At 28.8% G+C, this 17567-nt stretch overlaps 1 protein-coding gene across 1 annotated transcript in view; it reads left to right on the forward strand.

Annotated features, from left to right (window-relative positions):
* The window catches only part of LOC135955418 (uncharacterized), a 198497-nt gene that overhangs the window by 70344 nt on the left and 110586 nt on the right, over positions 1 to 17567 (forward strand). The window contains exon 10 of the mRNA XM_065505769.1: positions 15142 to 15263. Coding sequence (XP_065361841.1) covers positions 15142 to 15263 — 122 coding nt within the window. The remainder of the gene's footprint in view (positions 1 to 15141; positions 15264 to 17567) is intronic.

Here is a 17567-nt window from a genome sequence, read left to right on the forward strand (position 1 = left end):
ATGCTTAATCATTTAAAAAAGGCTTTTTTTGTAAACAACAAATATTTGTTGTGTGTTTAAATAATAATGCTGTGTTTTGTACTTTTTCTAGTCATTGTATTAGAAATTTAACATTTATATACGAGTATCTATCTACCCACGTAGCTTTATATAGTACAATAGAATAAGTTTAAAGGAAGGAAACTGTATTTTACAAATATATTTTTGTATTTGAAAGTGAAGTTAATAAAATATCAAAGGTTCAGTTTAAATAAAAATTAAAAGGTGATAAATATCAGATAGTTTAGAGAACATGAAATATATATCTCTTGTACTCAGAATAGCTATTGATGTTTGTATTTAAATTGATAATTTTTTGAGCTTGATTAACATTTATACTCGTATAACCGTATATATGTTCCCTGTTGAGGTTGTCAATTATTCGAGTTTAATTTTGATCGAATAAAACTTAATCAATATCTTTTTCTTCCCTTTAATTACACTGTCCAACAGCATTTTGATAGGGCATGTTGAGTAGATAATTTTTGTAGTCCAGCTGGACTGAGTTTTTTTTAGTTAATGTCTGAGATAATTCTTATTGTCACAGTTGCATTGTGGAATTTTATGGGGATAATTTTTGTGGAAGATCTTAACCCTCTAGCTCATCTCTTTAGGGTTCAATTTGACCCCTTCTTCGAGAAAATAAAAAAAAGTCCTTTCAAACAGGACATTTAATGATCAAAAAATAGTCCACGAAAATGTTTGCAGAAAATTTCACCAAAGTTTTAAGTAATGCTCTTTACGCTTAATTAGTAAAATTAATCACCATCATGGGGCTCAAATTTTTTAAAAAATCGCCAAAAATCCATTTCTAAAAAACGAAAAAAATATCTAGCAAAATAAAAAGAAATAAACCTAAATAGCTCTTCAACTAAAATAGATAACTTACTTTTGTAGATCTTCTCAAGGATTATTTAAATTTCAGCTTAATCGGATCATAAATGCATTTTTGGAGATGTTTTTAAATAAAATGTGAGACTCAAGGTGGCGTGTAATTTTGATAATTAAGAGTAAACATCATTATTTGCAAAGTTGGTGTCCCCCACTGAAATTTTCCGGCAAAAATGTTCCTGAAATATTAAAATCCTTTAATGTCCTTTGTGAAAGGACTTTTTTTTGATTTTCTCGAAAAAGGGGTCAAAAATTTATCCCTATGAGAGGTGCTAGAGGGTTGAGATCTTCCACAAAAATTATCCGCATAAAATTCCACAATATAACTCTGACAATAAGAATTCTCAGACCAGCTGGACTATAAGTTTGCCCTTTCAGAATTATAGGGTCGCTATTCTTTTCCAATTAAAAGGTCGTAATTTGTTGCAGAGTGTAATTAGAAAAAAATGTATTTTTATGTAGAACAAGTAAGAAAGTATGGTCGGTCAAGCCCGACCATATAATACCCTACACTAAGTAAAAGACCAAAAACATTTTTCTTTTAAAATTTCAATAATTTATATTTTTGAGTGATTTTCGGAAGTGGGCCTTATATGAGGGCTATGACCAATTATGGATCGATCGTAACAAAATTTGGTGACATGAATTTTGTATAAAATTATGAATAATATAAAACTTATTTGAAGCGCAATTTGTGGAGATACATTTATAAATTAAACATTTATGACCGATAAAGTCCAATTTCGGAAGAACATTTCTATAGGGGGCTAGGAGAAGTAATGGACCGATTTAAGCCAGTTTCAATATGCTTGGTCCTTGGGCCGAAAAGTAATATGTACCAAATTTGATCGAAATATCTTCAAAATTGCGACCTGTACTCTGCGCACAAGGTTTACATGGACAGCCAGCCAGCCAGCCAACCAGACGGACGGACATCGTTTAATCGACTCAGAAAGTGATTCTAAGTCGATCGGTATACTTTATTTCTAATATTTCTGGGCGTTACAAACATCTGCACAAACGCATAATACCCTCCCCACTATGGTATACAAATTTGTATGTTTTCGAAGTCTCTTATGTAAGCTTAATATGATATCATTAAAAATTAACATAATTTAGTACTTTTTGTTAAAAAGTAGTAGATAATTTAGTACTTTTTGTAAAATGTTCATAAAAAATAGTCTGATTTTGTAGTTTATTTTATGAATAATTACATTATGATCAAAAACCTTATAAATTTAATACTTTTTAAAAAAGTAGTATTTCTACTACTATTTTCAAAATTGAAAAATTTTTATATTTCTGAAATCTCCTAATTGTGCTTAATATAATCTAACAAAAATTAAATATAATTTAGTATATTTTGCTAATAAGTAGTAGATAATTTACTACTTTTTGTCAAATATTCCTAGTCCGGGAAAAAAAATTACTGAAACATCTTACAAAATGATGCTAGAAGTCGCATTTGCACAATTTTAAAACTTGTTTTGCAGTTTATTTTATGAATAATAACATTGTGATCAAAAACCATACAAATTTAATACTTTTTAAAAAAAGTAGTATTTCTACTACTATTTTCAAAATTTGAAAATTTTTATATTTTTGAAATCTCCTAATTGTACTTAATATATTCTATCAAAAATTTAGATAATTTGCTACCTTTTGTCAAATATTTCTTACATTTTCTCGAAAAAGGGGTAAAATTGACCCCTAAGAGAGGTTCTAGAGGGTTAAGATCTTCCACAAAAATTATCACCATAAAATTCAACAATATAACTCTGACAATAAGAATTCTCAGACCAGCTGGACTATAAGTTTGCCCTTTCAGAATTATAGGGTCGCTATTCTTTTCCAATTAAAAGGTCGTAATTTGTTGCACAGTGCAATTATAAGAAGGAACCCAAAATTACAAATTCAATATATTTTAGAAAAAATTTGTATTTGTAAATTGAAAAATTTTTATGTTTTCGAAGTAGCTTATGTAAGCTTAATATGATATCATAAAAAATTAACATAATTTAGTACTTTTTGTTAAAAAGTAGTAGATAATTTAGTACTTTTTGTAAAATTTTCATAAAAAGTAATTTGGTTTTGTAGTTTTTTTTATGAATAATAATAGATCAAAAACTATACAAATTTAATACTTTTTAAAAAAGTAGTATTTCTACTACTATTTTCAAAATTGAAAAATTTTTATATTTTTTAAATCTCTTAATTGTACTTAATATAATCTAACAAAAATTTAATATAATTTAGTACCTTTTATTAATAAGTAGTAGATAATTTACTACTGTTTGTCAAATATTCATAGTCCGGGAAAAAATATTGCTGAAAAATCTTATAAAATGATGTTAAAGTCGTATTTGCACAATTTTAAAACTTGTTTTGTAGTTTATTTTGTGAATAATAAAATTATGATCAAAAACCATACAAATTTAATACATTTTAAAAAAGTAGTATTTCTACTACTATTTTCAAAATTGAAAAATTTTTATTTTTTTGAAATCTTCTAATTGTACGTAATATATTCTAACAAAAATTTAGATAATTTTCTACCTTTTGTCAAATATTTATATTCCGGAAAAAAAATTAATGAAACATTATTCAAAATGATGTTAGGAGTCGCATTTGTATAATATTACAACTTTTTTGAACTCTTCGGATTTTTTTTTTAATTTTAGCTTCAAAATACATTTATTCAAGTATTCGATAAATTCGACAATGATCGGATAATTTTTTATTGTAAATTGAAAATATTTTTTTTTTAATTTTAGCTTCAAAATACATTTATTCAAGTATTCGATAAATTCGACAATGATCGGATAATTTTTTATTGTAAATTGAAAATATTTTTTTTTTATTCGAATAAAAAATATTTTTTTTCCTCGTTTATTCGAATAAATTTTATTCGAATGACAATCCTAGTGCCGACTACTATTCGAATACTTTAAATGCCTATTTGTTCAGTTCTAAATATAAACTTTAAAAGACTATTTTTTGCTACGGTCTAGCAAATTATCAGAGAGCCACATGCCAAACATTTTGAAAATATGTACTTACTCTCTTTATAAACCTTATAAACCTCTTCCTACACTTTTGATGCACGTTTTGTTTTCCTGACACTTTGTAAACTAAAATATCTTGTTAAGGCCTCTTCTTAGAACATTTTTATCCCACCTTATCTTTTATTACTTTGTATTCTTTTACAGTATCCTGTAATGTTGCCCTTCTCTCATGTTCGATTTTCATCTTAATTTTCACATCAATCATGTTTGTACAACCTGTTGTTTTCATTTTAAGAAAATGTTTAAATAAACAATTTCTTTCTTTTATAAACGTTTGTATTTAACAATAATATTTGTGTTTATACATTTTGTATTTATATCTGTTACTGTCACTTAGCAAACCCACGCAACGAGTTAAAGACCTATAAACGAACAAACAAATAGCAAAAAGGCATATTTATACCCTACACCATTATAGTGGCGAGGGTTCGATGTTTGTAACGCCAAAAAATATTAGTCTAACATTATACCCATCGACTCAGAATCGATTTCTGAGTCAACTAAATGAAGTCCGTACATCCGTCTAGCTGGTTGACTGACCATATGCTCAAAGTACAGGTAGCAATTTTAAAGATATTTCGATCAAACGAAACTGGCTGAAATCGGTCCAATATTTCAGCTAGTCCCATACAAATGTCCGCTTCAAATAATTTTTATATACACTTGAGTCTGCTTCCATATTAGGCCCACTAAAATAATCAGTGTAGGATATTATCTGGTGGGATTGACCGACCATACTTTCTTATTTGTTTTATTTTCACTTTCCATTTTAGTATTTTTTCTTTCTTTTTTTTTTTTTGAGAATATACGTAGTATTATTGTTTGCTATTAAGGGTTAAATTGAAAATAAACACGACCCTTGTCAATGTTAAAAAGTGAAAAATAAATGAAAAACACGAGTTTAAAATACTTAAGCTATTTTCTGTTTTTCTTGCTACTTTTGAAACAAAATTTTAGCTTTAAAATATTTGTATTCGAGCATGATTTGTAATTGTGATTGTTGTGTGTTTTCTTAAGAAAAAATAAAGAAAATATATTTTATTTACAAATTGTTATTCCAGAGAAAAGACACTTTGCAGTTCACTGCATGTGCCGAATATTTTTGGTTTATTTATTTTGTTTTTTAATATTAATGGAAAATCAAATAAAGGTTGAATCATTTTCAAAAGGGGTCAGTGAATGGTCAAAATTTGAATAAATAATAAAAATGAACATATATTTTGTTTTGTTTTCTAAATGCAGACAAATTGAATATTTCGGTTTCAGACTTTTTCTATATTCCCCAAATTTACACATTTTAATAAAATAGAAATTAATTTTTTTTCTATGATGATGTTATATGGAATAGCACACACTGCAATAATTTTAACAAACAAATTCCTCAAAAGCCAACAATTTTAAATCGTACCCCATCAGTGGTTTCGAAACTTTTGTTTGGAAATAATTCGGTATCTCGGGAACTGCTGGAGATATCGTAACGAAGTTTTACATGGTTGGAGCTCTGGATTTTTTTACATTGATAAACAGTTGCTCTGCTTCCTAGGCGCAATTGAGGGCGGTTGGTGGCCTCACAAAATTGGTCAACATTTTTTAAAAAAATCGCCAAAACTCCTTTTATGATCCGAATGAGCTGAAGTTTAAAATATAAATAGTCCTTAAGAAGGTCTACAAAAACAAAAAATATTTATGTACCAAGTTCAAACAGATTTGGAACTTGTAAGGTCTGATGCCTTGTCAATAAAATATAATTATATTCGGTACACAAACCCTAAAACTTCAATACAGATTAGAAAAATAAATATTTGTAAATTGAAAAATGTTTATGTTTTCGAAATCTCTTATGTAAGCTCAATATAATATCATAAACATTTGACACCATTTAGTACTTTTTGTTAAAAAGTAGTAGATAATTTAGTACTTTTTGTAAAATTTGCATAAAAAATAGTTTGGTTTTGTTGTTTATTTTATGAATAATTATATTTTTTACACAAGGCGAAGGCCCTGGCAGCCAGTCCTTTTTTCTCTATATTTTGTTTTTAAATTAAATTTGCATTAAATAAATATTAATAATAATATTCTTTACAAAAAACTAAATAAATTTAATACTTTTTTAAAAAGTAGTATTTCTACTACTATTTTCAAAATTTAAAAATTTTAATTTTATTTAAATCTGCTCATTGTTCATACTATAATCTAACAAAAATTTATATTATTTAGTACCTTTTGTTAAATAGTAGTAGATAAATTACTACTTCTTGTAAAATTTTCATAAAAGATTGTTTGGTTTTGCATTTTATTTTATGAGTAATAACATTCTGATCAAAAACATTACAAATTTAATTATTTTTAAAAAAGTAGTATTTCTACTACTATTTTCAAAATTAAAATTTTTTACCTTTTCGAAATCTCCTGTGTAAGTCCAATATAATATTATAAAAATTTAAAATCATTTAGTACTTTTTATTAAAAAGTAGTAAATAATTTAGTACTTTCTGTAAAATTTGCATAAAAAATTGTTTAGTTTTGTTGTTTATTTTATGAATTATATTCTTATCAAAAATATTACATATTTAATTCTTTGTAAAAAAGTAGTATTTCTACTACTATTTTCAAAATTAAATATTTTTATTTTTTCGAAATCTATTATGTATGCTCAATATAATATCATACAAAATTAATATCATTTAGTACCTTTTGTTAAATAGTAGTAGATAAAATACAACTTTTTGTAAAATTTTCATAAAAAATAGTTTGGTTTTTCAGTTTATTTTATGAGTAACTAGCTGACCCGGTGCGCTTCGCCACCCCAATTAGAAGAAGAAAATAGTACTATTAAGTCTCCCTTTGTGAATCTAATTGTAAATGTCTAATTTAATATTTCTGGGTCCATTTAACACTAAAGTCACCTTTTGTGAATTCAAATTCATTTTAAATTTTTAGGTTTTCTTTTTAAATTTTTAGGTTTATTATTATAAAATATTCAAAAAGTATCATTGCAATAAAGAAATAGTACCATTGATTATCACTTTTGAATTCGCATTCACTAAACCATAACCCATCAAGTTTGAATTTTAAATTTGTATAGCATTTCCCATATTATCAACTAATTTTGTTTCTAAAACACTTATTATTTAATAAATTATCACATAACCGAAAAAAACCGAAAACGATCGGTTTTAAATTTTTTATAACCGAAACTCTTTGAAATTCTTTGTTTTTTTTGGAAAATTCTATGTCTTCTAGGTTTCCCAAGAAAAAGTACCAAAAAGTACACCCCTTAGAATTCTCACTCACTTGTTATAAAAAAAGTACCTTTATAATAAAGAAAAAGTACCATGAAGTAATATAAACCTTGGCACTCGAGTTTTTGTATAAATCCTGGAACCAATGTTAAACAAATTATCAAAATTGGCTTAATAATTTCAAATAAAATGTATTTTCACGATTTTATCCCCTTAGGTACCTTTTTTTATCCCCATTGCGGTGTTAAAATTTTTTTCAAATAAATTTCTGTTTCCTTGTGGGAGCTCATAATGAAATATTCGTCAAATTATAGAAAAATATATTTTATGAAAAAGTACCAAAAATAAAAAAAAAATTTTTATCCCTTAAGGATTCGAATTTCCAAAAAGTACCAAACTTATATTTTTTAATTTTTGATAAGTAAAGAATACGATTCAAAATTTGTTTCTATGTTTATTGGTTTAAAAGATACATAGGGTGCCATAAAAGTACCCTAAAAGGTTCGAATTCCAAAAAAGTACGAAACACCTGTCAGCTTATTTTTTAAATGGAGTAACATGCAATTTTAAGTTTTTTTGTATCTTTATTAGTTTGGAAGATATAAGGTTATCGAATTTACCCGTTTTACACTTTTTTACCCTCTAAACGTTCGAATTTCCAAAAATCCCTTCTTATCGGATCGTTTCGGGGAAGGAGGAACCCACAGTTAAAATTTCATGATACTAACTTCAGCCGTTTGAATCAGTCAGTCAGTAACGTTACTCTTTTATATATATATGTAGATTACATTCTGATCAAAAACATTACAAATTTGTGGAAAAATTCCATTTTATGGGATGTAAAATAAAATATTTTTTAAAATTCTTGATTTTTTATGTTAATTTTTAAAGGTTTTTATGATTTAAAATTATTCCAGAAAAGATTACATTTTTTTTGAATATTCCGAAAAGATTTAATTTTTTTTTCTAATTTATTTTTAAATTTTTTGTTAATATTGCTCACAATCCGTAAAAAAAATATATTTAATGGGTTTTCACGGCTATATGTCATAAATTTCCCAAAAATGCATAAAACACATTTTTAGAACCATGTCTTTTTTAAAAATTTTACCTCTAGCTAAAAAAAATAGGGCATCGACGGCCAGCTGGAAATTGTTGCAATAAGTGCAAAAAATAATCAGAGAACTTTTATATAAATTGATAGTTTTTTTTTATTTTCTGTCAAAGTTGAGAAATTTTAAAAAAATGGATTGCTGGTAAATATCGATTTACATAGACAAACACAAAGCAAACAGTAAAATTTTTGTATTATTTACTTAATAAATAAATCTATCAATAGAATCAAAAAGAATAACGACCCGTTACCTATATTTACCAACTGCATAAACGTAGATGTTTTGATTCTACATAGATTAAATTCTTCTTTTAAATTTTCTTCTATATTCACCAATTGTTCATAAATATTACTTAAAACTCTCAAAAAATAGTTTTATATAAAAACCCCACTCTCCACATCTCAAAACCATAAATTCATCTAATGTAGTTTTCATTTTTATTTATTCACTTAAGTCCTTAATACCCACACCTTTTCATTATTATTATAACTAAGAAATTCGATTACATCTATTCAGTCATTCAGTCATTGTAGTCAATCAATAAATTTATAACAACAAATCTTTGCAAAGACACTTTTTCTATTTTTATTTTTATACAATAAATTTATTGTTATTTATTTTTTTATTTTTTTTTTGGGAGGGATTTTATGGAAAATATGAAAATACATACTTACAATCAAATAATTGAATTTCCTAACAACATAAATCAAACTCAAATTGTATTGGAAGTTACATTAAGTATTATTTTTTTTTTGTATGTTCGAGAGTACTAGAAAGCAGTACTCGACATCAAAGTGGGGGGGAGTACAGCAAAGACAAACAAAAAGATCAAATAAATATAAAACAAGATTTTTTTTTATTTCATCAAATCACATGTTACACGAAAATGGCCCAAAGCTAATAACAATGTTGCGTATAATCATCAGCACAATACATCAAAAACAGATCTTTTTTATAAATAAAAATTATGCAGACATTGTGTTACATAAGTAATACGTAAGTGTGTAGGTATATTTACAATTACCCTGCAGTTCATTGAACTAGTTTCACCACGTTGAATTAGTTGGCCACAGAGAACTAGTACTAGTGAATTTTCAATCCACGTGCAACATTATGGACTTTATGGCACGCTCTGCATAACATTAAATTCAATAGTACAAATACTTTTTTTTGAGAAAAAAAATGAAAAAAATAAATTTTTCTGAGAGCGAAGTTGAACTTTTCTCTCGTTTTATAAACAAATGCGCTAATCACTAAGCCAGCGAGTCTACTAGGGTTCCTATGAGGGAAAAATGTCCCAGGAATTCCCGGAAATATATTTTTGTTCATTTTCGGGAAATGTTTGTCGGGAATTTCTTCATAAGTTTTCTTCTAAAAGTAAAAGTAATGGTTAAATTTGTTGCTAATTGAATTATTCTATAATATCCATAGATTTTTGTCGGTTCTAACAACATATAGTCAGTTGGCAAAGAAGTATTACTATCGAAATAACCGAATTTTTTCACTCAACTCAAGCCACAGCAGAAAAATTTGAAATGAAACAAATTTAAAGTTTATGCTCTTAAACGAATATTAAGATGCCTAACATTACATCTTTTAGGGAAATTGATAATTATTCATATTTAGAGAAAACAAGTAAGAAAGTATGGTCGGTCAAGCCCGACCATATAATGCCCTACACTAAGTAAAAGAGCAAAAATCTTTTTCTTTTAAAATTTCAATAGTTTATATTTTTGAGTGATTTTCAGAAGTGGGCCTTATATGGGAGCTATGACCAATTGTGCACCGATCACCATGAAATTAGGTCGTGTGATTTATGTCTATATGATAGTAATTTATGTTCAATTTTGTGTGTATACCAACATTTGTAAGCGATTTATGTACGTTAAAGTGATTTTCGGAAGCGGGTCTATATGGGAGCTATGACTTATTATGGACCTATCGCAACAAAATTTGGTGACATGAATTTTGTATATATAAAACTTATTTGGAGCGAAATTTGTGTAGATACATATGTAAATTAAACATTTATGAACGATAATTCCAATTTCGGAAGGACATTCTTATGGGGTCTAGGTGAAATAATGGACCGATTTCAGCTAGTTTCAATAGGCTTGGTCCTTGGGCCGAAAAAATAATACGTACCAAATTTTTATCGAAATATCTTCAAAATTGCGACCTGTACTATGCGCACAAGTTTACATGGACAGCCAGCCAGCCAACCAGACGGACGGACATCGTCTAATCGACTCAGAAAGTGATTCTAAGTCGATCGGTATACTTTTGGATGTTTGCTAACATTTTTGGACGTTACAAACATCTGCACAAACGCATTATACCCTCTCCACTATGGTAGTGCAGGGTATAATAATAACAATCAGATTTGAAAAATGTCTCTAACTACGTATGTTTTGTAGATTTAACATGGTCGAAATTCTTAAGTTTTTGAATTAAACAATGGATTTATTGATTTCTTACTGATTAAAACTACGACTGTGATAATACCGATCAAATGTCACTATTAAATCAGAAACCCTTATAAAGGCTGGACCAACAACCCAATATAGTTATTTTATACTTCTTTTAAAACCCTGGTAAAATTATAAGTCATTTTATTGTAAAAAAATGTTCTGGTTTTTGGTTTAATTTAGTGTTAAAAATTTCCGGGGAATTCCCGGGAATGAAACGATTTTTTAATTTCCTCCCGGGAAAGAAAAGAGTCCGGGAAATTAGGAACCCTAGAGTCTACTCTTAATTTTTGCATTTTTTGCATCACCAGTGAGTATCAAAATACCGATGGTCACATTCAGCAGTACATTCAGTTGCCATTTTAGAGGAGATTATTTTACTTGAATTTATTTTCAAAAACTTAGGACAAATATCTGACTACTGTTTATTACTGAATCTCCTGTTGAAATGTAGTGCAAATTATTAGCATTTAACTACCACTTTAGCACATAGCGAACTAGCAATATTGTGTAAGGCGTAAGGTTTCCAATTGGCACTGGGTATATACAGGCAAATACATTAGGGTAATGCCGACTATTTATGGGCAAAGAAAAAGCAAAAATCCATTCTATTTGGTGTATGACTTAAAAATTAATTTGAAAAAAGTGCCGCTGAAGAATACCGAGTGCTCACCTAGGCTTACGGTGAATGTGTTCCATCGGCTTTAACATGCGCAAGACGGAGGCCAGCCAAAAAGGTTTGAAGACCAAGAATTAAAGGTATTACTCCATGAAGATTGTTGTAAAACTCAACAAGAGCTTGCAAAATCATTGGGGCTACTTAATCAGAAATTTTAAATATTTGCGAGCATCATAAATCATCCAAAAGCTGGGAAATTGGGTACCATTCGAATTGAAGCCAAGGCACCTTGAAAGATGATTTTGTGTGTCTGAAATTCTGCTTGAACGCTTTAAAAGAAAATTATTTTTGCATCTAATCATTACTTGCGATGAAAAATGGATCCATTATGATAACCGGAAGCCTAAGAGATCGTATGTAAAGCCTGATGAATCAGCCGAATCCACACGAAATATCCATGGCGCTAAGGTAATGCTGTGTACTTGGTGGAACCAAAAGGGTGCTATCTATTATGAGCTGCTGAAATTTGACCAAACTATCACAGGCAACCTGTACCAAATGCAACTGATTCATATGAAGCGAGCATTTTCTGTTAAAAATTATTTATAATGAAGTGGTTGGGAAGTTTTGCCTCACCCGCTTTATAGTCCATACCGTGCGCCGTCTGACTAGTATTTGTTTCGATCGATGTAGAACATTTTCTCTGGAATATGCTTTGGAACAGAGTGAATTGGATTAATTCGTTCTTATCCCAAAAAGAGGAGAAGTTCATTTGACTCGGAATCCATATGTTGCCAGAAAGATGGGAAAAGGTCACAGCTAACAATGAACAATACTTTGAATAAATTTATATTGTACAAATGTTTTAAAATGAAGGGTGTTTTTTTAAGACCGATAAAACATGAAATTGTAAAAATAACTTAAAACAAGTAAGAAAGTATGGTCGGTCAAGCCCGACCATATAATACCCTACACTAAGTAAAAGAGCAAAAATATTTTTCTTTTAAAATATCAATAATTTATATTCGTGAGTGATTTTCGGAAGTGGGCCTTATATGGGAGCTATGACCAATTATGGAGCGATCACCATGAAATTAGATCGTGTGATTTATGTCTATATGAAAGTTATTTATGTTGAATTTTGTGAGTTTACCAACATTTTTAAGCGACTTAAGCACGTTAAATTGATTTTCGGAAGCGGGTCTATATGGGAGCTATGACTAATTAAGGACCGATCGTAACAAAATTTGGTGACATGAATTTTGTATATATAAAACTTATTTGGAGCGCAATTTGTGGAGATACATTTATAAATTAAACATTTATGACCGATAAAGTCCAATTTCGAGAGGACATTTGTATGGGGGCTAGGTGAAATGATGGACCGATTTCAGTAAGTTTCAATAGGCTTTGTCCTTGGGCCGAAAAAGTAATATGCACCAAATTTTATCGAAATATCTTCAAAATCGCGACTTGTACTCTGTGCACAAGATTTACATGGACAGTCAGCCAGGCAACCAGACGGACGGACGGACATCGTTTAATCGACTCAGAAAGTCATTCTAAGTCGCTCAGTATACTTCAAGGTGGGTGTTAGACCAATATTTTTGGGCGTTACAAACATCTGCACAAACGCACGGTGGTGTAGGGTATAAAAAGTTCAGTGGATGATGATTTCAATTGTTGCTGGTTTATCAGCATAAATCAGTGAATTCACGTGGCTGCACAGGAAATATTCCAGAGGTTTAAAATTGAACGAACTTGGGGACAAATTGACTGGTCAAGTTATCGCCAAATTTTGATTTCAATATATAAATTATTGCGATTGCCGTATGGCACGTATCACCATCCTGTTGAAACACATCTGCTATGATCAGTTTTAGCAATATTTTCAAACAAATAATCATTAATCATGATCCAACTTCATTTTTGATGAACTAAGGACGGATAATGCAACTGGCATGTAAACCGCATCAAATGTTAACTTTTTTATGGATGTAATTGAGTCGGTTTTTACCCCGGGAATTCGCGGTACAAATTTCCCGGGAATTTTGCAAATTTTTCACTGCCCGATTAAAAACTGACGAAAATACATAGAAAACAAGTTAGAACTCGGTTTTTTTCAACAAAAAACAGTGAAAAGTTGTTTGCTTATATCTTGGCAATAATAGACCGCTTATTATTATTTATCTGTTATTATTTTTCGTATGAAAATTTAAAAAGAAAATTCATAATTTATAGAATTTATTTCTAATTGAATCATTCTAATTTCTTTAAATTTCTTCTTCCATAAAATAGCTTCAAAAATTTATTAAATGATTAAATTTTTCTTCAATTAAAATCTAGTACAAAAAAGTTTTAAACAATTTTTTCAATTAATTTTGGAAATGATTTGATTTAACAAAAATTTAATCATTCAAAGTTTGAATAAATTCTGTTATTAATTAACTTTAAAATTAAATCAGTTTAAACAAAGGCTTTGGAATGAATCTAAAATATTAAATATTAGGAAGGGATTTATGGAATGAAAGGCTTACATTTTTTAATTACGGATTAAGATTTTAGTGAATTAAGCTCAAATTTTATTAATTAATTCGAAGATCTGATATTTAATAATTATAACACTAAGTTTTTATATTTAATTTGGCTATAATATTCCTAATTTACAGTATCATTATATATTTCGGGAATAGTCGGGTACCCGGGAATGTAGAAAAAAATTTCCCGATTCCCGGGAATCAAAAAAGGTTGTGAAATTAAAAACCCTAGTCTCACTCTATATGCGGTAATTTTGAGCCTCATTGCTGAAAACAATTTTGCCATTAAAGAGTCGTCTACAAGTTGCGCGACTGACTGATTTTCAAAGTAAATTATAATAATTTATATAGTAATTTATAAGTTGTTCAAGCATCAATCTTTTCATAATGATTTTCCAAAGTATACTGATCATAAATGTCAAAAAGTGAGCACAGTGTGACAGTTAATCCTTTCATGAGTTCTATCGGGCTTTAAAATAACATCGCTTACATATAGTTTTACAAATTAAAGACATAATCAAAATAAGATGTTGCACAACAGAACGTTTTGTAACGTACGCTATTTGTATGAAGAATACTGAGTAAAAGATTTGAAACTTTGAATATTGAAATGAAACATTTTGGATAATCGATGAAAATTAATCCAAATGTCTTGCCTTTCTTTTTGGTATCGAAATGAAAAAACTCAGTGACACATACATATGAATTGAAAATAGGAAAAAAAAACTTTGGATTCGAAATATTAGGTTGCTATCTTTCATCTTTTAAAGTAATGGTTATTTAAAAGTAAAAACTCATGAATCCCCCTAGAGTTTAAATCATGCACACATTAATTATATACCAGATTGTACTCTGTAGCCATATTAATTTAAAAAGAATAATAAATTTAATAATTTAAACATTATTTCATTATTTTTAATCTATTGTTTATACTTTTCTTCCATCATTTTCCCCCAAAAACAAAACCATGTCTGGAAAATTCAACATCTTTTCTACGACATTGTTAAAACCATAAAAACCAATTATTTCAATTTCTATGGCTGGATGATGGGGCGGGCGTCTTCTTGTCTTCTCTTAATATTGATGATGACGACGATGATGACGATGGTTGGCGTATGCGGGTGTATGTGTTTTTATTTGTGACATGAAAATCAACTTTAAACAGGAACGTCTTTTATTATCGGTATTACCGCGACACGTTGCCATGGAAATGAAAGATGATATCGCAGGACAACCGCGTGACACACAATTCCACAAGATCTACATACAAAGACACGAGAATGTCAGGTGAGTGAACTTTAAATTTAAAACAAAATGAAGAAAAACAGCCATCATACTTGTGTTTATTATTTATTTAATAATATGATAAATGGTTTTGTGAATTCATATGAAGTATGAATGTGTAGTATACTATATTTAACAGCTAATTAAACTTAATAAGTCAAGTGGAAATTTCATGAATTAGTACTTGAGTTGCCGGCCTAAAAGAGAATCATTTTAAAATACATTATTAACTATACAATTTTTCAGGATTGTTTAGATTATAGCTGTTGGCACTGAAATGTTTGCTGCTGATAAATTTTTAGTGCCCTAAAACAAAAACTGTATACTTGACTTTGGCAAAGGTCTTATCGGCATTTTCAATTCAAATACAAATCAGTTACAGTTAGACTCTAAGCCATATAAAGGAAAGAGTGAATGATAGATGAGTGGACAGACATTCATACATATTCATTGAAATACATTTTGGTTTTGTTTTTCAGGATTCTGCTTTTTTTATGAAGATTTATCTAAATATTTTATATATACATTTCAATCAAAGAAACAACTCATCAGAAACGAACATAAAAATCCATTTTATGTTGAAATAAATTTATGTTCTACTTATACCGAATTATACACACACACACACACACTTTTAACGTGTTGCATTTATGTTTTCTCTGGTTTTTTACTTATTCATCATTTATAAGATTGGGTTGGTGGAAAATGTTGTTTCGGAGTGTTGCCTAGATATATATGTGTAATATGGTGGCCCATGTTATGGATTTTCTTCGTCATCTAAATACCAAATACTGAAAATTTGAGCCAAATTGGATAAATGGGCAAAACCGGTCTATGATTTCACCTAGCTCCCATACAAATGTTCCGGCATACTGTTTGAGCAGCAATCCTGATACATTTTTGAATAAATCATACAAGGTCCCATTCAGAAAAGGACTAACTATCTTATAATAACAAAGTGCAACAGTGAAAAAACACACGGTCATGACAGTATAGTTTCAACGCTACTACCAATGGGTAGTAAAACCCTATAGTGAGTGTGGCTATTTTGGTGATACATTTTTTTTTATGGGCCTCCAAAGATTCTGAAAATCAGTGGGCCCTCAAAAAAAGGTGTCATCAGTTTTTGGCCAACAGTTGATTCAAACTTATATACCTCTTAACTATATATGGCAATAATATACCTAAGAGTCCACCAAATATTTTCTACCAAAAATGTTGAATAATATTTAGCAAGGTTGTAGCTAAGGTGAAGCAATCTAAACTCTGAAATCTAAATAGCTCACAATAGGGTGGCCCTTAATAAACGAAAGTTGGATTTTGGCCATTCTCACCCTCCAGTTTGGTGAACATTAATAAAAAAATCATCCTGAAAAAGTTTTAGGTAAATCGATTGGGGTTAAGACGTGCCGCAAGCCCTCTGAAGTTTTGAGATGCATTTACAAGGGGGAAAATGCATTTATTTCAGTTTTTGTAAAAATTTTGCCATTAAGAAATTACTTTTGTAATTTAATTTAAAATAATCGAAATGTGTACGTAATTGTCCTTCTAATGAGACTTAAAAAACAGAAATTGGTCAAAAAATTTTAAATTTATTAAAAATTCGCCAGGCCATTAATGTGTCTCAGGCCACTATAACAAGAAATGTAGGAACAAAATTAACATATTTTGAGAAATATTAAAATAAAAGCTCATTTTTACTTAAAATATGTCCATATTTACTTGTATATGAGTTTTTTATCTTCGTAGGATACCGCTAACCTATTCTTAGGTATGAACAAAAAAATTTAATTTTTTTAACGGCAGTTTCAAAACTCCATTTTCAAAATTTTAAAAATTTTGTTAAACAAATTTCAGAATTTTTTGATCATATCATTGGGATTTATTAAGAATATAATAGGAAATAAAAATGTGAAAAAATTTTGAAAATATCTCTTATAGTTTTTCCGTACCTGCGATTTAAATTTGGAAATTTTCGAGAAAAACCAATTATTTGGCAATTTTTAGGGCAATGAGCTCTATTTCCTTAGTCTTACGATAATTCTAGATAACTCTAAATATACTCTGGAACTTCTACTAAATTCGGAAGACGTTAACCCTTAAATCGTGAAGGTCAAAGGTCAAATTTTTCAATATTTTGAATTTCTCTTAGAAAGATTTCGAAATGTTCGAAATGTTGTATATTTTTGGGCCGATTTTGATGAAATTTAACAAAAAAAAACACAAAAAATTTGTTTGGGGGACTGTTAGCTATATTATTGTCATATATAGTTAAGCGGTAGTAGAGTCGAACCTATATTGTCATGG

Source organism: Calliphora vicina, chromosome 3 (genome assembly GCF_958450345.1).
Source record: "Calliphora vicina chromosome 3, idCalVici1.1, whole genome shotgun sequence".
In the NCBI taxonomy this organism is placed as follows: Eukaryota; Metazoa; Arthropoda; class Insecta; order Diptera; family Calliphoridae; genus Calliphora; species Calliphora vicina.